Genomic DNA, 21,026 nt, shown 5'->3' with positions numbered 1-21,026 from the left:
ATTCAATGTTATTTATATAGCGCCAAATCACAACAACAGTCACCTCAAGGCGTTTTATATTGCACAGTAAATCGTACAATAATAGATAGATAGAAAAACAATCATATGACCCCCTATGAGCAAGCACTTTGGCGACAGTGGGAAAGACAAACTCCCTTTTAACAGGAAGAAACCTCCGGCAGAACCAGGCTCAGGGAGGGGCGGGGCCATCTGCTGCGACCGGTTGGGGTGAGAGAAGGAAAACAGGACACAGACAAAATGACAAGATGTGACCACAGACCTCTGTTAGCATTCAGGCAGTAGCTTTCACTAAAAGAGTATCTACAACACTATATACAAACCCAACAGTTCACTGAAGACACACATGACAATTTGTCGCTAAGGGTTTGGAGGCCAAGGACAGGTTTGCTGCTGATGTCAGTTACTCCCAGGGAACAACTGCTGCAGAGGGTTTTTAAAGCAGCCACTTGATGATGGGAACCAATCAGCAGCTCCCATCTCTCAAATCATAAAGAGCACGATTAGTCCATCCATTCACTTCTCCTTTTCAGGGTCGCAGGGGCTGCTGGAGCCTGTCCCAGCTCTCTTAGGGCAAGAGACAGGTTTCCAGTCTGTCGCAGGGCTAACACATAGACAAAGACAACCATTCGGCAATTTATGGGCAATTTAGTGTTTCCAATTAACCTATCCCCACTAACTGCATGTCTTTGGACTGTGGGAGGAAGCCGCAGAACCCCGCAAACACAGGGAGAACATGCAAGCTCCATGCAGAAAGACCCTGGCCCGATGGTGGAATTAAACTCAAGACCTTCTTGTTGTGAGGCAACAGTGCTAACCACCGTGCTGTCATGATTAGTTTAAGCTTTAAATACTGTATGTGCCTATATATTATGTATATAGGCGTGTAACCTGTAGTCCTATTTATATATGTCTATAGAAGTGCAGGTTAGATAGGGACTCAGAGTGTAGCATCTCAGTCTGTTTCTGTGTTTTTTAAAGTTTAAACTGTGTTGATGAGAGTTTGTTTTAATTAGTTTCCACTGAACCAGTAAACAGCAGGAGAAACAGTAGATCCTCTGTTTCAGTGACTGTCGATTGGTTGATGTGTCTGTATTGAGATGAGACTGTGCTGCAGCTTTGCTCTGGTTCACTGTACTGTTTCTGTCTTTCAGGTGTGCATGTTTATCAGGAGATGTATGGTTGTGAATGGGATACTGAAACAAATAATGTGACCGGCTATGATCAGCTGGGTTACGATGGCGAGGACCTTTTGGCGTTTGACCTTAAGACAGAGACGTGGATCGCTCCAAAGCAACAGGCAGTCATCGCTAAACAAAAGTACGACTCTGACAGAGCTCTCTCAGCCAGACAGAAGAACTACTTCACTCACATTTGTCCCGAGTGGCTGAAGAAGTATCTGAACTATTCAGGGAGCTCTCTGAGGAGAACAGGTGCAATAACACTGGATTTTAACTGGACTTGGAAAGACAATCAATCAGCTATAGGTTGATTGATTGTCAACAAACATACAATTTGTAATAATAACAATAACGAACACTTATATTTTTTCAACAGTTCTTCCCTCAGTGTCTTTCCTCCAGAAGTCTTCCTCCTCTCCAATCACCTGCCACGCTACAGGTTTCTATCCACACAAAGCCAAACTGTTCTGGAGGAAAGATGGGAAAGAGCTTGATGAGGGTGTGAACAGAGGAGAGATCCTGCCCAACAATGATGGGACCCTCCAGATTTCTGCTGATCTGGATCTTTCATCAGTCAAACCTGAGGACTGGAGGAGCTACGATTGTGTGTTTCAGCTCTGTGGTGTGAATAAGGACATCATCACCAGACTGGACAGAGCAGTGATCAGAACCAATGAAGGTCAGTCTGCACTCAGAAGTGATGAAGGTCAGAAGCACACATTTAGTTTACTGTAATATAATAGTGCATAGTAAAGGGCAGTTCATGCAGTTTTATGTGTTAAAAATAGAACAATTTTGTCAGTTTATTTCACACTTAAAGTCTAGACTGGGACATGTTTCCTATCTTGAAATAATTATGTGAACCTGCTGAAAATAAAAGTGAGTTGTATTTCCAAACTAAGAACATAAAAGGAATTTAAGACTCTTTACCAAACACTAATGCTTTTTCCAAAATCACGTTTTACCTTGTGAATGAGCAGCCACAGTTAACAGAGTATAGTTACTCCAGTTTTATAAAACGAGTAGAGGTAATGATTTGATTTTGGAATCAAGTTTACTGACTAAATTAAAAAGGATATTTTTATTCTCAGAAGTTCAGTGGGCCAGAGACACAAAGACGTCAGAGTTAAATGTGGGTAAATAAGCACAGACATAGTGAATATATTCAGATATGAACAACAGGTAAAGCATATAGTGACAGACTTATTGTCTATAATCAGTGCTGTTATCTGTTTTGATTGGTGATATTCTCTATCCTGTTTCATCTGTTCAGGTTCTGATTTGTTTTTCTTTGATCTAAAGGAAATTCCCTCTTCATGATCATCCACATGATTCTTGCTCTGGGTGTTCTTGCTGTGATCACTGTGATTGTATTCATTATCTACAAAAAGAAGACAGGTGAGAGGACAAAGCAGATTTTGTAGGACTTTGAGTTGATGCTTTCTTTTATTCACATTGAACACTAAATCGGTTTGTGGCGGGGTGTGGTTGGCGGTGCTGCTGCAGGGGAGGTGAACACACCTGCAGGGCATCTGCAAAGATGCCTCGCCGGGTTAAAAGTGTGCTGGGTCCTGGATTTCAGTGTTGTTGTTGTTGTTGGTGTGTATGTTCGCGAGCAACTGGAAAGCCTCAACTGCGTGTTAACAGCAACCGTGTGAATAAAATGATGCTGAAAAGCATACAGATGTGGTCGAGTCTGTCATGACTTTATCACACTGTTTCATCCAGCAGTTATTACAGTAAGGCTCAGAGCCAGAGTTTACTGAGAATGACTGTTGGATAATAAGACAAGATCACAGAGTTAAATACATAACGTTTAACAAACCCTGTTTTTTACTTTCTTTCATTACAGACAAACGACCTCCATCTCGTAAGTGAAACCTTTCTGATCTGTTTTCTTTGAGTTATATGTGCACTCTGTAGATTAAAAAGTTTTTCAGCTCTGTCAGTTGTTTGTAAAAGTGTTGTGGACTAACGATGTGTTTCCGACCTACAGCTGTAGAAAACCGTGAGGTCCAAGAGAAAATTATTCCTTATGAAGCCTAAATGACAGACATCACTGCTCACAGTGAGTTCATACATTAAATGGACTTTTAGTGTAACAGCCTTCCAATGTATTGGAGGTCAAGGTTCATCAATGTGGGGTCAGCTGGCTACCTGACTACACTGAATGAACAGATTTTTCCATTAATACATTTTGTCTTCCCTGATGACACGGACAAGATCCTGATGCCAGGAGTCATCAGGCTCAAGTTACTATTGAAGTGGTTCATGAAACATCATTTTCACACATGTGCATTCCACTAAAATAAATATGTGAAACAGTATAAGCTTAATGAAGTAAATGCATGCCATCATCGAAGTTAAAGGCAGTTCAGTGAAACATTAGTGTGACTTTTGTTGGCCAGAAACTGTAAAGCTTTCATAAAATGTGTTCCGCTTTCCCCCTTTTCTTTTTTATCTGGGTTTTTTTTTTGGTGTGATTTGATGTTAAAAAATCACAAGGTACTTTTTATTTAGTTTTACAATTGTTGCTGTTTTATGTGAGTTTAGGTGAGATTTTTAAGAGAACAGGACAGATGTTTCACTTCTGTAGTTTGGATAAATATTTACACCAATAAGAATGTTTACAAAAACACCAAGCTGACAAAATTAGAACAAATGGTTTTTCTTTAATTTAAATTAAATATTTCCAGTATCAGTTGTATAAATGTAGATATACATAAACAGAAACACACAGGTGCTGAATGCTGATGAAATACTTCTCGTACTTCAGAACTTTAAGGGTGTTTTTCTCTCTCTTGTAAACATTTTTTTTATATCTGGTGTTTGTTTATTAGAAACGTAAGTATTGCTGTTAATTTATTTTCTATGTTTGTTATGATGATTTTTAATAAAAATCCACAATATTCTTAATTTTTGTCCTGTTGTGAATCCACAGAGTTTATTCTTCCCATGTGACTGTAGCTACAGTTTCATGAATATTTGCTTCAATGATATAAACTATTGTATAAACTATAAAGTGATGTAACTAAAGGGGAGATCTGACTTTTCACATGAAAAAAATGATGGAAAAATGTGATATCAGCTTAGATGAATCTCACTTGGTTTGGTGCAGTCTCTGAGGAGGTTAACAGTTACCAGTAATGATCTGGTTATGTTGGAGAAGACGTCATAGCATTGCATACAAACACTGACATGGATCACTCCAAAATAATGTGCCTTTAAAACTAAAATGAAGTGTAACGGAAACAAAAAAAAAATGTTGTTAGAGCAGCTGCTTCACCTCTGTTGAAACTATGGGAACAGCTCTCTCCTAAAAACAGGCTGGACGATGCTCTTTCATTTCTATCCTTTGTTCAACATTTCTTATGTTAAATGCTGCTTTCACTTTAATTTATAAGCGGCTGTAATTTGTCTGTTCAAACACATTTCTATTGTGTTATACTATGTTTTTGGATCCATGTGTTTGATTTGGTTTTTGTGTCACCTTCAAGTCTAAAAGTATTGATGTTTTCTGTGTAAAGAAAACGTGTTGACCACTAAACCATGAAGTAACTAGAACTTAAATATTAAAAGTACCAAGAAAAAAGGAAATGAAAAGAACAGCATCAGCTGCAGAGGTTTTAAATTTCTCTTCAGTCAAACAGTTTTCAGTGTTGAAGCTGCAGAAAAAAGCTGATAGGAGCTAACGTTTATGTTTAAGAACATTGTTTGACACTTCCGAGAAGTACAGAGGTAATAGCGTGTTACATGAGAATGATAACAGTAGATAGCAGGCTGAGCTGAAAGTAGGTCCAACGTTAGACTTGTACTGAAACTAAATAAGTACCTTAAAATGCTAACACATAACTACCACAGAATCGTGGCCCACATCGTGGGCGATTGTGGCTCAAGAGTTGGGAGTTCGCCGTGTAATGTGAAGGTTGCGGGTTCGAGCCCCGGTCATTGTGTCTTTGGGCGAGACACTTCACCCGTTGCCTACTGGTGGCTGTCAGAGGGCCCGGTGGCGCCAGTGTCCGGCAGCCTCGCCTCTGTCAGTGCGCCCCAGGGCTGCTGTGGCTACAATGTAGCTGCCATCACCAGTGTGTGAATGGGGACTAATTAGGGATTAGAAAAGCGCTATACAAATACAGGCCATTTACAGAAGACATGAACAAAAGAATATGATGCTTTCGACAATATAATTACATATAATCAATATATTATCACGACTCAATAACTACACAAATTTGTGATCACACAGTTATTGCTCTACCCTCCACAGAGCGCCACATGACAGAAATTGAATTCATTTTTGATATTTTTGTTTCCAATTCAACATGAGCCACAAAGAACAGATTTTATGATGCAATCAAAAACCGGTTCAATGTGTGAGTTTAAACCAGATATAACTGACGTTTGCTCTCAGGATGAATTCCTATTTGCTCTGATGGACCTTTGACACCTGAGCAGGAAGCACTGAGTCTCTTTTTGTGGACAATAAAACTAATCAAGTCTCTTAAAAGTTTACATGTTGATGGTCTTGATGTTCCTGCTTCTCCTGGGAATACAGGAGGTGACGACAGGTTATCTAGGAATTTTATGTTTTTGTCTTTTTATTTGTGGCAGCCTTTTTCTGTATCAGTTGATCCCCAGAGAATTGCAGCCTGTTTCAGCTGCAATAAATCCCTGTAGATTATAATTATAACCTTAATGTACTTCTCGTCTTATTTCCCGAACGGTCGCCAATGTGGACCGATCTTCATGCTTTAACTGGTACAGATTTTACACTGAATATCCTTCCTGACACAAGCCTCCCATTTATTCCTGCTTGGACTGAGACTTTCTCATGACTCCCTGAGTCTGGGTTTGCGTCTCCTCCTGATCTTGAACTGGGAATTGTTCATGTGTGAGGTGAATACATAAATGCATAAAACAAACAAATCCTGCATTTCATGCTAATTCCCAATAATTAGCATTTAGCATTAGAAGATGAGAAATGATGTTTATATTTTGAACTTAGCTATTTCTTTAAATTTCTCATTGCACATCTTTTTATAAGTGAACCTGCCGTCTTTCTAAACGATCCAACAGCTGTAATTTACATCAGTCAGGGGGTCTGTTGGTAATTTAGTGGCTGTAACCAAAACTTTTATTTTCGCCACAAAATACCATTTTCATTTTCATAAAGAGTTAAAACCTTTTATCGCTACAGCTTATCAAGTAAAATAAGTATACACATACTGTTTCTTACAGTGACCCACTCTTTGAAATACTTCTTCACTGCGTCTTTTCAAGTCCCAGCCTTCCCAGAGTTTGTGGTTGTTGGTATTGTCACGGTTTGCCAGGGCAAGCCGTGGGGATGTGGGGGAAAGGAGGACCCAGAACGCTGGACTCTTCACTGCAAGCGATGCGTTTATTTACAGTGCGAAAATGACAATAAATCCCCGTGCTCTCCCTTTACTCCCGTGTAGTGTCTTCTTCCCAAAAAGTCCCTGTTTAGTGCTCTCTGCTCCTGTGTCTCTGCACTCCCCGTGCTCACTGCTCTCTCTCGTCCCACACTCCTCCTGAGGAAAACAATAGAGACAGCCGTTAAAACACTTAATCCCAGCAGACATACACTCACTGACTTTTAAACTAAACTAGAAGACTGCTGTGAAGTCTAACACAATAATCCCACATCGGTGGAAGCTCCATCGCTCTCCTAAACAGCTCCCCCGACGAGCCCAGATCAGCAGCAGGTGTGTGGCAAGGACTTCGGGTGTGGCCAGGTGGCTGTGACTTGGCCACAGAAAACAGCTATGCATCACATGCACACACACACACCTGCCTACATACAAACGTGGACAGAGAACAGCAGCAGTGCAGACGACACACACACCAAATAATAATAATAATAATAATAATAATAATAATAATAATAATAGCGCACACTGCTCACGGACCCCGAGTCCACAGGGATGATTGATGAAGTTCAGATGATTCGTTATGACAGCAGCACCAGCAGAGCTGAACCCAAACAGCAGTGGATGAACGATGCAGCAGATACACAGCACTGGGAGAGGAACACTGCGTTTCTTCCTCCATTAATAATTTAAAGCAGTGCTTCAACCAAACTGGAGGTTTGTTGATGTTTTTACTGACACATGCTGTCAATGTTTTTTTGTTTGTTTTTGCAGTACATTGAAAATTTGTCATTTAGATCACAGTCCGAACTCTTGTTTAGATGGTATTAACTTGCCTTGACCACAGTGGCTTAGTCTTGAACCAAATACTCAATTAGATGGTCAAAGGAAAATTAACCAACAGCAGGTTTGATGATTAAATCATGATGAAAGTATTTCATCCAACTAAACTCCAAATATTTACAGGTTCCTGTTTTTTCTACAATTTCTCAGTTAATCGATTAAACTGTCATGGACACTGGAAAGAATTGGACTCAAGAGTGTGAGACTCAAAGGTTCAGTGACATTGTGTTTATTTACGGTGAAGGCAAAACAGGGTTACAAACAAAAGGAATGATTGCTAGCTGTCCAGGGTGCCAGCACAAACAGATCCACAGATAGTCTCTCTCTCGAGGGAAAACGCTCAAACTCAGGATTGCTGTGCTGTACTTCTGTCGTGACCTTGTCACCTGTTAGTTACTGTTCTCAGTACTTTACCTTGTTTGTTGAAACTAACCTTCCCTTCGTGATAAACTGGTTCATATGAGATATTTTACTTTCAGTTTCGTTGATTTCAGTGACGTTTACTCTCAGAGTAAATCCCTATTGGCTCTGATCGAGGCTAATGGTGACGTTTCTCCTGGTTCTCCATTTTAGCTTTTTCTGGACAAGCGAACGCATAAAGTCTGTTAAAGGTTTGGATGTTTATGGTCACAATGAAGAAGATGAAGAAAGAAGAAAGAAGATGAAAGCCTTCATCTTCCTTCTTCTCCTGGAAATACAGGGGGCAGCGGCAGGTCAGTTTGACTGTTATATTTTTGTCTTTTTCTATGTCAGATTTATGGAATTTGAAAGACAAATGGACGGACTGTTTGCTCCCCAGAAAGTTCCTGTACGCTAAACATTTAGTTGTAATGGATCCTAGTAGAAAATGTCAATGTTTAGAAACAATCGATTATATTATACAGGTAGTTAAATCGTCTGTTTATCTTTTCAATACCTAATAATAAATATTAAAGGTTAGATGAAGGCAAAGATTAAAACAAGGCGACTTATGTCCCAAACTATTTGATGATTTCCGGGTTTAAACCGTTCGTGACGCATTTTTAAGCGTTGTGACTCTGCTGTCTCTCCAAACAGTCCAACAAATAAAACATCAGTGAGGAGGTCAGATGATAACCTGGTGACAATAATTAAAACGTTTATTTTAAAAACTAAGTACTATTTTAATTTTCATGAGGGTTTAAAACATTTTCACACAACAGCTGCTCATTAAAGTTAACTAAAGTTCATTTAAGTATCTTTATAAATATTATTTTTATTTTATTATTATTTAAAAATAATTTATTCAGTATATGAAGAGCCACATGTCATTTGATGCAGTCTATTAAAAGTTAAAAGACTCCTGCTTTGTATTATCTTCAGTATTATTCACCAGTTTTATGTTTGTGAATATTTTCTGTTTGACATGCGCACACATATCATAACTAACGAGTAGTTACAACCGGATATGAAGTTCACTGTTTTTCTGGTGTTATTGCTTAATTAACAGCGCAATGAGGTGACTTTTGTTGTGACGTGTATAAATAAAATAAAATAGAATTCAATTGAACTGAATTGAGATGCAAATTAAATCATTATTACTTCATAATATCAGATAGTTTATGTATGTAGAAAGTGTGAGTACACTACACATACCAGCATGAACTAATGTTGTTATCACTGCTGTATGATCAATAAGAAGCTGCAGGTGAGAAATACCAGAAAGGTTTTGCAATTTATCTCCACCAGGGAGCGCTAATGAGAAGAGTTTTAAACTAACAAATATTGTTGACTTTTGATAACTGAAAACTCACCTGAAAACCTGATTACAGAATAAAAGATAAAATAACAATTGCTCAGATAATATTCCCCAAATAATAGTTACCTAACATTAGCTTTGGTTTTATTGATAATATTATCGATCAAAGATATTGGAAGAAAAACTTTCTGTAACAATTTTAAGCTTAAAAAAATCCATCCATCCATCTTCATCCGCTTTATCCGAGGCCGGGTCGCGGGGGCAGCAGCCTAAGCAAAGAGGCCCAGACCTCCCTCTCCCCAGCCACCTCCTCCAGCTTATCCGGGGGAACACCAAGGCGTTCCCAGGCCAGCCGAGAGATATAATCTCTCCAGCGTGTCCTGGGTCTGCCCCGGGGCCTCCTCCTGGTGGGACATGCCCGGAACACCTCACCCAGGAGGCGCCCAGGGGGCATCCTTGTCAGATGCCCGAAACACCTCAGCTGGCTCCTTTCGATGTGGAGCAGCAGCTGCTCTACTCTGAGCCCCTCCCGGATGGCCGAACTTCTCACCCTATCTCTAAGGGAGAGGCCAGCCACCCTTCGGAGGAAGCTCATTTCTGCCGCTTGTATCCGCGATCTCGTTCTTTCGGTCACTACCCACAGCTCGTGGTCATAGGTGAGGGTAGGGACGTAGATTGACCGGTAAATTGAGAGCTTTGCTTTTACACTCAGCTCCCTCTTCACCACGACGGACCGGTGCAGCGTCCGCATTACTGCAGCTGCAGCCCCAATCCGTCTGTCGATCTCCGGCTCCCTTCTCCCATCACTCGCGAACAAGACCCCGAGATACTTGAACTCCTCCACTTGGGGCAGGAACTCATCCCCGACCCGGAGTGGGCACTCCACCCTTTTCCGGCTGAGAACCATGGCCTCAGATTTGGAGGTGCTGATCCTCATTCCCGCTGCTTCACACTCGGCTGCGAACCGTTCCAGTGCGAGCTGGAGGCCCTCACCCGATGAAGCCAACAGAACCACATCATCCGCAAAAATCAGAGATGAGATTCTGAGGCCACCAAAGTGAAAGCCCTCCGCCACTTGGCTGCGCCTAGAAATCCTGTCCATAAAAATTATGAACAACTCACTTCAGAGGTCATGCTGCGAAACAAAAGCAAAACAGATTCAAAATAATATGTATTTTGTTTAACAATGAAAACAAAATAAAAATATAGTTAAATTAAAACCTATAATGAGTTCAAACCATCAATCATGAAAACTGAATTAAACCAAACTGAAGGATAAACACCAGTTTTAAAACTTTCTGTGAAGGTTCAAACTAGAATTTGAAGTTTTGAAGAAAAGAGGATCAGAAAAATGACAATAAACACTGAATATCTATTCATAAATCTATTTTGTGTTTATTGAAGGGACAGCAGGATTATTACAGGATGTCCTTAATGTGCTGTAGTTTTTCTTATGGTGTTATTTAAAAAATAAAATAATTTATAAGTCTGTGTTCCTGAGATCTCACAACATTAACTGTTTCTTACAGTGACCCACTCGCTGAAGTATTTCTACACTGCGTCCTCTCAAGTCCCAAACTTCCCAGAGTTTGTGGTTGTTGGGATGGTTGATGATGTTCAGATTGATTATTATGACAGCGACACAGAGAAAGCTGTGCCCAAACAGGAATGGTTTGCCAGCAACACAGATCAGCAGTACTGGGAGAAGAACACTGATATCTCCAGGGGTCAGCAGCAGACGTTCAAAGCCAACATTGAGATTTTAAAGCAGCGCTTCAACCAAACTGGAGGTTTGTTCATGTTTCATTTTTACTGATATTTGCTGTTAATGTTTTCAGTGTGTTTTGTTTACAGTAGTAAACAGGTTTGCACACATTAAATGTTTCATTCAGATTACAGATTAAAATTATTAACATAATAATTCATAATAAATGTAGAACTACAGTCTGTGAAGCTTTAATTTAATTCAACCAGCTTTAATGATCATGTTTGTATGAACTGTCATAATTTAACTGTTTAGTTGATCAAAATAATCAAATAATAAAGATAAATTCATGATATTTGAAGTTTTCGGTTTATATTTAGGATTTTTTTACCTCTGAAACCTTGATGGTTGTTTTTCCTACAATTTCTTAATAATCGATTATTCAGAAATTAATCTCCAGAGAATCAGCAGGATCTAAATAATCAGTCTGAAGTGTGTTTGTTTTACAATTATTGTGAACTAATATTTGACTTTTAATAAAAACAATCCTGGACTGAAACTCTCCTTCAGTGGAAGCTTCTAGAAAGACCTCAGGACAGTCTGGTGTGTAGTTATAGGATTTTTTTAGAACGATAGGAGGCTGCAGAGTTTCAGAGGATGGAAACTTAAACCCAGGATCAGGATCTGAGTCTGCTGCTCAGGATCCATCTTACTGTGTTTGTCTGTTCCTGCAGCTCACAGGAAGTCGCTCCGTGTCTCAGTTCAGACGACCCTCACAAATAATCACATGTTGTAATAAATTATAGAAAAAGAAAATATGTCAGACACCATCAACAGCATCTTAGGATGAAATAATTTATCATCTAGCTGAGATGTTAAATGTGCTGTGATGTCACAGTTATGACAGCTGTTTTTCCAGATTCCATTAAACACATAATAATAATAATAATAATAATAATAATAATAATAATAATAATAATAATAATAATGTTATATTTAATACAAAACAGTAGAATCAAACAGGGTTGACTTTGTAACAGGCTGAAAGTAGAGACAGCTGAATGACCCGTTCACTGTCCACGGCCTCTTTATGAATGGATTTAACTAAATGCATGAAATGCATGAAAATAAAACATTCAGCCCGTTTTCATGAGGAAATGTTTTCAGGATTATCTTTCATTAGCAGAGGTTCCATAAATAAATCGGTGACAAACTCAAAGCTACTCTGTGGAAAATAAATATTTAACTTTTAGTTTTACTTCAATAGGACAACAGTTTGGTGAGAAATAGATAGACCAAAAATAAGAAACACAAACTAACAGACAGACGTTTAACAGTTAACAGTTTCTCTAAATTTTACACTGATTTTTATTTATTCTTTATTTATTTAAAAATAAAACAGTAAATATGAGTTTCAGTCTATGTTTAATATTTTTGGTCCCAGATTTAAAATTTAATGTTTTTTTTTTTTTTTTTTTTACTAATAAACAACAACCTGAAAATATAATCAAGGAAAGTAAAGTGTTAAAATGTCTTATTTTTCCCATAAACTGGCTGAAGGTTGATTATTAAGGTGGTGTTGTTAAATCAGGACGCCGTAAAATTTAGCAAGAACCCTTCCAGAAAGCGGAGGAAAATAACAGCGTTCTGGGCGAGTCACTGAGCTGCTTTTTCCGGCGCTCAGTGACTAGTGATGTGCGATGCTACTTATTTCCTTTCCCGAAGTAATATTCAGGGTGGTATCAACAATACTGATCCGATACTGATACTTTGTACAAAAACTTAACGTGTTATTGTATTTCAAATTATAGCTTCATAATGATCACAGGACATCAGACTACTTGTTCTTATTGTTTAGTTATGAAGAATTATCATATAGTTGTGAGTTAATTGACGCCATTTGAACACGTATATCTTGTCATTTAACATGTATATACTTGCCTGGACTTTCAACAAAAACATTCACACTTTCAACCAAGTAAATACAGGCGCAGTATTGTCGATGTCAGTTCCAATAATTTTAAGTTATTCAGGCAGCTAATTGGGGGAGAGTAGTGAGCCATGACCACTATATCACTGTGATTGTTACTTTCCACAGTAATTAGTTGACACAACAAAACACACTTTTCAGCTTTTCATGCTTTTTGAAACTCAGTTTTTTGGAGACCTGTGATGTAAATTCTGTCTCTAAAGTACACAAAAAGGTTTGGATATTGTTCATAGTGCATGTTTGAGGTTTATTCTTCCAAAGAAATTGTTGGAGCTATTTATTCTTTAGTTTTGTTATTCTGAAATTTGTTGGGGTTTGTTGTTGGTTTGTTTATATTTTTGGGTTATTTACAAGTTTATTTGTAGGTTAATATTTGCTTTGTTTTGTTGTTTATAGAATAGAATAGAATAGAATTCAATAGAATAGAATAGAATTCAACTTTATTGTCATTGCTCATGCACAGGTACAGGGCAACGAAATGCAGTTTGCATCCATCCATTATCTTGCTAAGTCAGCCAGGAAGAACTGTAAGGTCTTTTCTTTTTCTGTTTTTATAAATAAAGGAACTGGTATAGGACCAGAATGCACTGTTTAGCGGGCTACATACTGAACTTGAAGGATAAAAGTTCAAAAGTATCAATCCAGTCATGCTAGTATTGATCTGTAACCAATACTAGTGTTGGTATCAATACTATCGATATTTGGATCGACCCGCCCACCTCTCTCAGTGACAGCTGTGAGCGTTTTCTTGACTCATGCAGGGCCTCCCCATGTTTCTCCTCCATTTAATCTACACTCCAATCAAAGGAGTGCAGACAACACCAGCTCATCCCACATTCACTTTGTTGCCGCCTATAAGGAGGTGTTTTTGCGAGATTTCCATGGACATTCACGGCGTCCTGATTTATTGATGAGCAATTTTAATATAATTTATTAACCAAACTGGCTGAAAAAGTGTGGAATTTGAACCTAGATGGTGTGTAACTCCACATGTTCATATAAAGAAAATACCTGTGATGATGCACCGAGGCGTTTCTCGTGGCTTTGAGAGCAGCGATGTTATAAAAGCAGGAATGACTCCTCGTGTTTCTCACCTGTAGACTGTCGGCTCTCATCACAGCATCAGCGGCGCTCAGGTTCCTACTGAAAGACACCCACAGATCTCTGTGCTACACATCCAATAATATCATTAACGTGAATGTTTTAATATTTTTAGTGCAAAATCTGATCTGGTCACAGTGCTGAAAAACACCAAAGTGTCCCAGCATGGAGTCAAATTCAAGGTCTGAGTTATTGTTTCAGTCCTCTGCTCTTAGTAAATGTAATAAATTTGACAACATGGTTGTAAAATCTTAGAGGAACCTTTTTCACCTTTTTGTCAGGTCACAGCAAAAGAAATTAACCGATTTATCAAAAAGTATTTCTTGCATCGTCATCAATGATGACATGAAGCATTTGCTGGAGCCTGAAATGCTGTAAGTAGAACTCCAGATTAGATTAATGTCACATGATCATATTAAACAGAGACACATCTAGAAAAACCTCAGGACAGTCTGGTGTTTAGTTTTTTTTGTTGGAGGATTTTGTTGGACTGATGACGGCTGCAGACTTTCAGAGGATGGAAAGTAAATCTAGAATCAGGATCTGTGTCGGCTGCTCAGGATCCAGCTTAGTGTGTTTGTCTGATCCTGCAGCTCACAGGAAGTTGCTCCACCTACAGCAGCATAGATAAACTGTGCAGTGATATCTCTGCAGGCAGGACGTAGATGTGCTAACGGGAGAAAATGAATTCTGTTTTTTTCGCAGTGTCTTTCTGTAAAATCTACATTGTTAATGATGAGTGGTTTTAAAAATCTTCCAATGAGACAAAAGCCAAAAATGTAGATCCTCTATATGTTGATCACGTCTCTGTGTCAGTATAAGACTTTAGTGCAGCCTCTCTGGTTCACTGCAGTCTTTGTCTCTGTTTTTCTGTCAGGTGTTCACATTGTCCAGCGGATGTACGGCTGTGAATGGGATGAAGAAACAGGTGAAGTGAATGGATATCACCAAGATGGTTATGATGGAGAGGACTTCATAAGCTTTGACCTGAAGAAAGAGACGTGGGTCGCTGCAAAACAACAGGCTGTCAGGACAAAGATGGAGTTGGACAGTAACAGAGCTTTCATCACACAGAGGAAGAACTACCTCACCCAGGAGTGTCCTGAGTCACTGAAGAAGTATGTGAACTATGGGAGGAGCTCTCTGATGAAAACAGGTAAAATCTATGACCAGAATTAGATTGTTAACCAAAAGTTATATGTCTCAGTTTATTACTTAATATAATATTAAATTAACCTTTTCATGCATGAATTATGAAAACCTCAATCAGAGCTTTTTTTTCTTGAGTATTTTTATTCATCTTAAGGCATGAAAAAAAGATTTTTGAACTTCATTTTTTTAAACATGTGCTTTTCATTTTCAAAGAGTATTTTTACATGTCCACTTAGTTGTACAACAAACATTTTGACTTATGAATTTGACAAATGAATAATTAATATACACTGTGTAAAAACTAACATAACAAAAACATATATATATATTTTATATATTTTTAAAATATTTTATAACAGTATAACAATATATGTAACAATTATAACAACTATAACCCTGCCTATGGAGTGACACATCAGTGTCCAATGTAGTGGTTTATGTGCAAGTTTACCATCAACACTGACACAAATACAAGAGCCTTTGAATAGTTGTCCACTGTAGTGACCACTATGTGTGAAAGGGTTAATATATTGCACTTTGCGTGGCATTTTGACACATTTTTTAAATTTAATTTAATTTTATAAACTACATCACATCAAAAGAAATAGGTATGGTTTAAATAATAATAATATTAATAATAATCTTTTAAAGTTGCTCCTGGTCGTCACAGCAGATCATCTTCCACAGTTTTAGCTCTGATATACTCATTTCTAATCCTTCTCACTCCTTATGATAATTTTAATATCATCAGTTCTGTCTCCTGTATTTGTCTCAGTGCCACCATCCTCAGATATTAAATCACAGCAGGTCTCACTGCCATCTTCTAAACCTTCCTTTCCACTCTTGCTCGTCTCCATCCACTCCACCTTGTCTGCACTCTCTTCTTCACGTCTTGTCTGCACTATGCATCCCTCCAGCTCAAATACAAGTAATAGTAATAATACAGAAAGAATGAACTGTTTGTCTTTACTCCACAGATCTCCCCAAAGTGTCTCTCCTCCAGAAGTCTTCCTCCTCTCCAGTCACCTGCCACGCTACAGGTTTCTATCCTAACAGAGCCGAGATGGTCTGGAGGAAAGATGGAGTGGAGTTTCATGAGGGTGTGAGCAAAGGAGAGATTCTCACCAACAATGACGGGACCTTCCAGATGAGTGTTGACCTGGATGTCTCATCAGTCACACCTGAAGACTGGCACAGATACAGATGTGTGTTTCAGCTCTCTGGTGTGAACGAGGACATCGTCACCAGACTGGACAAATCAGTGATCAAGACCAATGAAGGTGAGTCTGGAATCAGGATCAGATGAGTGATAAACATGGGAAACACACACTTGAATTACTGCAATACCCTGTGGTTCATGTTGGATGAGAAAGTTTGTTTGCTTTGATATTCTTTCTGTCAGCTTCTGTCAGAATAATTTTAAGACCTAAATCAGTTTAGACCAACTTGTGTTTTTCCACCACATTTTTTTCTTGCTGAACATTGATGAATATAAAACATGTTCATGTGTGGCCACTGATTATCTGACTAATGGACAGTTTTAGAAGATTAAATAGTAAATGGGGGAAAATGTATATTTTGAAACATATGTTCAAATTTATTGGCAATGTATTGAAATTTAATTTAATGGCAGAACTTTTATTGTTGGAATGAAAACAAAAATTAGTGAGACAAATATGTAGTGACCATAAAAGAAGCTCTTGTACATGATTGTTATCTGATTGGAAACTTTTTGTTCTCACCTTTTGTTTGTTCTGTGATCCACAGGAAATTCCTTCTCCCTGATCATCCCTGTCGTTGTTGCTGTTGTTGTTGTTGCTGCCATCACTGTGATCACATTCATTATTTGCAAAAAGAGGACAGGTGAGAAACAAACTTCCTGGATTTTTCTTGTATAATGCAACAACAATGATGACATAGTGCAAACAATAATAATGATAGTAAGAGTAATATGACTTAATTGAAGTCATTATTAACAGTTTTCAAAAGAAAACAAACAATGCACACAGGATTAAACAGGTAACAACCAAAAGCAGTGTAAGCTGAGTCCTCAGGTTAATATTAAAGTATTTTAACACTTTCTCTGCCAGCAGGATGATCAGACTCTTTCAAATCCTCAATATATTACAACAATATTCATTAATCATGCTCGTTGTGTTTCATAACTTGCCCCTTCATTTCTCTGCACTTGTAGATTTTTGTCCAGTTACTTCACTTTTTCTTCTTGTCTGTTATTTACTTTTTCTGCATCATTTTTCTTTCTGTCTTTGTGTTTTGTTTGTTTGTTTGTTTTTGTTTTGTTTTTTACACCTGAGCTACAGTTTGTGTCAGGGAACAAAATAACCACCAACTCAGTTATTGAAACCCAAACATTATTTCTCTGTTCTTAACCATCAACTCTGCCAAACAAACACAACCTAAGGTACACCTTTACCTGCATTAGAAATGTGTACGTTCTCTACCTTCAGTCGCTTTACTTATAAATTTAACATGAGCACATGTTGTGGGAAAAGTCAGAATATATCTATAAACACATTAGTGAGTAAGCCCAGTGTCTATGTTTTTAATTTTACACATTAAATTAATGCTTTTGTCCAGATTACAAAATGAAAATATGAAATTATGTTTCATGCCTTGTATAATACATGAAAAAAATTGTGTTAACATTTATAACAAATTATTAAAATGATGTATTTTTTCCTTTTTATTTCAGAGAAACGTCCCCCATCTCGTAAGTTAAACTTTGTCCCTTTTCTCTAATCTCTTGTCCACACTAAATTAAAAAGAGTTTCTGCACTTTAATCTAAACAGTCTTTCAGGGCTGTTTCCTGTTGTGTTCGATTGCTGTAAAAGTGACAGATGAGAGCAGGATGTGGACTAACATTGTGTTTCTGACCTACAGCTGTAGAGAACCGTGAAGTCCAGGAGCAAATGCTTCCTCAAGCCGAAACCACAAACAGCTCTGCACACAGTGAGTTACTTCATATTTGTGTCTCATGTTTTAGCTTTCTTTTAAAACTTATGTAAAATAGTGGCTGTAGTAAAATCTCCTGTTTAAATATATCCAAAAAAAGTGCTTTAGTATAACTAAATCATATGAAGAGAAAGATGCTTTCAAAAGAACGTTTCATGAAATGATTTAACAAAATGAAAACAAATGTGTTAATTCCATTCAGAAACATATGAAGTAAATACTCGATTGAATCAGAATTTTAGATCTTAATGAAACTGCAAATAGGTTATTTGTGGAATTGATTAATCCTAACATTTATTTTATTTCTTTTTTATCTCTACAGACAACCTGAGAGAAGACGTGTCAGCTCGTTCTTCTACATAAACTGGGATTCATTGAATTCGTTGATTGTTCACATCATAAAATCTGTTAAAAAGATCTAAAATCTAAAATATAGTTGCAGGTGGTTTGTGAGTCACACAAACCACCTGCAATTCAATACCTCAAAGACCAAGGAACTGGTTGTGGACTTCGGGAGGTCCAGAGCAGGTCCACTGCCGGTTCAGATAGAGGGAGAGGAGGTGGAGGTGGTCAACAAGTACAAGTACCTCGGGCTGTGGGTGGACAACAAGCTGGACTGGTCATGCAACACCGAGCACCTGTATAAAAAAGCCCAAAGCCGACTGTACTTCCTGAGGAGGCTGAGGTCTTTTAACATGTTTTACCAGTTGGTGGTTGCTGTAGTACTTTTCTATGCTGTAAGAAGGACTCATCCAGGCTGGAAAAACTGATCAGGAAGGCTGGCTCTATAGGTCGACATGAAGCTGGACACTCTGGTGACAGTGGCAGAGAAAAGGACACTGAAGAAACTGCTGGACATTATGGACAATGCTGGGCATCCTCTGCACACAGCCATAAACAGCCAGAGGAGTCTGTTCAGTGACAGGTTGCTTCTGCCAAAGACAAGAACCAACAGACTTAAAAACTGTCTAACTCCTCTCTGGAGGTGAGAGGGAGGGGAAACAGGAGGACAAAGGAGAGGGGAACAACTAAGCTGTATTGCCTTTTTCACTGTGCAATACTTTTTGTTAATAACAAACGGTGCAATAGACTTCAATACTAAAAGCAATTCGAATCATCCACAATGCAGGTCATAGGGAACATACAAACTCACTATTTTTGCAGTCTGAAATATTGAAAATTGATGATCTAGTGAAATTCCAAACAGCACAAATTCTATTCAAAGCAAAAAATAAAGAACTACCAGGTAATATTCAGAGTATTTTGTGTGTGTGTGTGTGTGGTTTGTTTTTTTTTTGTTTGTTTTTTTTTTGTTTGTTTTTTTTTTTGAAAGAAGGAAGTTATTATTTAAGGGGTTTTTGTAACTTCAAAACAATGAAGGCATGTACTACAAGAAAAGGCTTTTGTGTTTCTGTTCATGGAGTGAAACTATGGAACAGTCTGAATATGGAATTAAAGCAATGTCCAAACATAAAACTGTTCAAAAAGAGTTATAAAAATATGATCTTCTCAAACTATAAAGAAAAGGAAAATATTTAAATTAAGTGAATGTCTCTATTTAAAAAAAACAAAAACAAAAAAAACCCCTCATGTGATGTTATAGTATATCAGAAATCTGTTCACTATTTTTATTACAAATTATATCAGTAAGGAAGCTGACTAAATATTAACTGATAATTTATGGCAAAGGGGTGGGATTAAATAAGTGTGCACTTCTTCCCACTCCCTTTCAACATGTAAATTAATCAGAACGTTTTTTTTTTGTATGTAATTTGTATAGTATTTTTTTCTTATTTTCTTTTCTAAATGTACTTGTATATTGTTCACATGTTGAAATAAATTACCAATAAATCAATCAAATGTGCAATTCCCTTGTATTCTTATTCCTATTTATTCTATTTATCCCTTTTGCTGCGGGATTAATCCCACCCGCGGGATTAATAAAGTTTTATCTTATCTCTTTTAGATGCTTATTAGTCAAGATTTAATGTTAAGGAGTTGGAAAATGAGTTGCCAAACATTACATCATTAACATATACATCATAATGGTGGCACTGAATTATTCTGAATATAAATTCAGCATATGAGGCAAAAAGAGAGTCTGTATAATTCTAACAAGCTTGAAAGTGAGCATTCAGTATGATCACCTTTATTCTTTAACAAAGACTCTTGGGCAGCTTTCTTGTCATTGCTTTTATGAGGACGTTAAAAGCTGATTTTTCTGTTCTCTGTGAAGATACTACACAGAGACTATAGACCATAAACTATAGACAGTTTTTTAGGCACACTGCACATGATGCTAAAATATTCTGAGATGTAAGTTTTCAGCTCATAGCTCTTTGGGAATAAGAAGAAACACTTTGAAAGACTTTCTAAAAGCCTGGAGAGTTATTGATAAAGACTAGTTAAAAATTAAAACAAAGTCTGGCTCTTTGAAAGGAAAATATAAAGAAATAAGAATAAGGGCGACTCAAGAATTTAACACAATATTGAAATTTCGTATTGTATAATAGAGTAGCTATTGTTCTTTACATTATTTACAAGGACAGTTCACCCTGCAAATTCACCCCAGGGTGAGACCATGCAGTGCTCAGAGAAACTACATGATAAAGAGTAAATAAAATAAAGAGCTATACAAATCTACAGGTATCATTTAGCATGTTACTGTACATGTTAAGGTTTATGAGTACAATTAGAGAAAGACTGAACAAATATGGTATTTTGGTTAGTTGTTAGTTGTCAGGTGAAAGTAGACTTGTAGTCAAGACCGCCTAATCCGAGACCAAGACAAGACCAAGACCAAGTTGAGACAAGACCAAGACCGAGTCAAGACGAGACCAAGACCAAGACCGAGACAAAAAAAGCCAGATGCTATTCTATATACATATGCAGGACACCATAAACTAGTTTTTTAATTAAGCAGCAAGGCAGAACAAAGTCGGGCCTGTATCAAGACAC

General features: G+C 37.7%; 1 protein-coding gene across 1 annotated transcript; it reads left to right on the top strand.

The window, feature by feature from the left end:
- Window positions 1-1,177: 1,177 nt before the first annotated feature.
- LOC146609287 (class I histocompatibility antigen, Gogo-OKO alpha chain-like) lies at window positions 1,178-18,453 on the top strand. The gene is made up of 9 exons (XM_085346276.1): window positions 1,178-1,451; window positions 1,576-1,878; window positions 10,676-10,936; window positions 14,820-15,098; window positions 16,072-16,374; window positions 16,862-16,957; window positions 17,808-17,825; window positions 17,997-18,065; window positions 18,391-18,453. The coding sequence occupies exons 1-9, from the start codon at window positions 1,193-1,195 to the stop codon at window positions 18,429-18,431; spliced, it is 1,629 nt and encodes a 542-aa protein (XP_085202402.1). The 5' UTR covers window positions 1,178-1,192; the 3' UTR covers window positions 18,432-18,453.
- The last annotated feature ends 2,573 nt before the right edge of the window (window positions 18,454-21,026 follow it).

Source organism: Diplotaxodon limnothrissa, linkage group LG22 (assembly GCF_057381915.1).
Source record: "Diplotaxodon limnothrissa isolate DT_005_m linkage group LG22, D_limnothrissa_male_GT1.1, whole genome shotgun sequence".
Taxonomy (NCBI): Eukaryota; Metazoa; Chordata; class Actinopteri; order Cichliformes; family Cichlidae; genus Diplotaxodon; species Diplotaxodon limnothrissa.
Note: the sequence above shows the minus strand (reverse complement) of the source record. Positions and strands in the feature narration are given on the sequence as shown.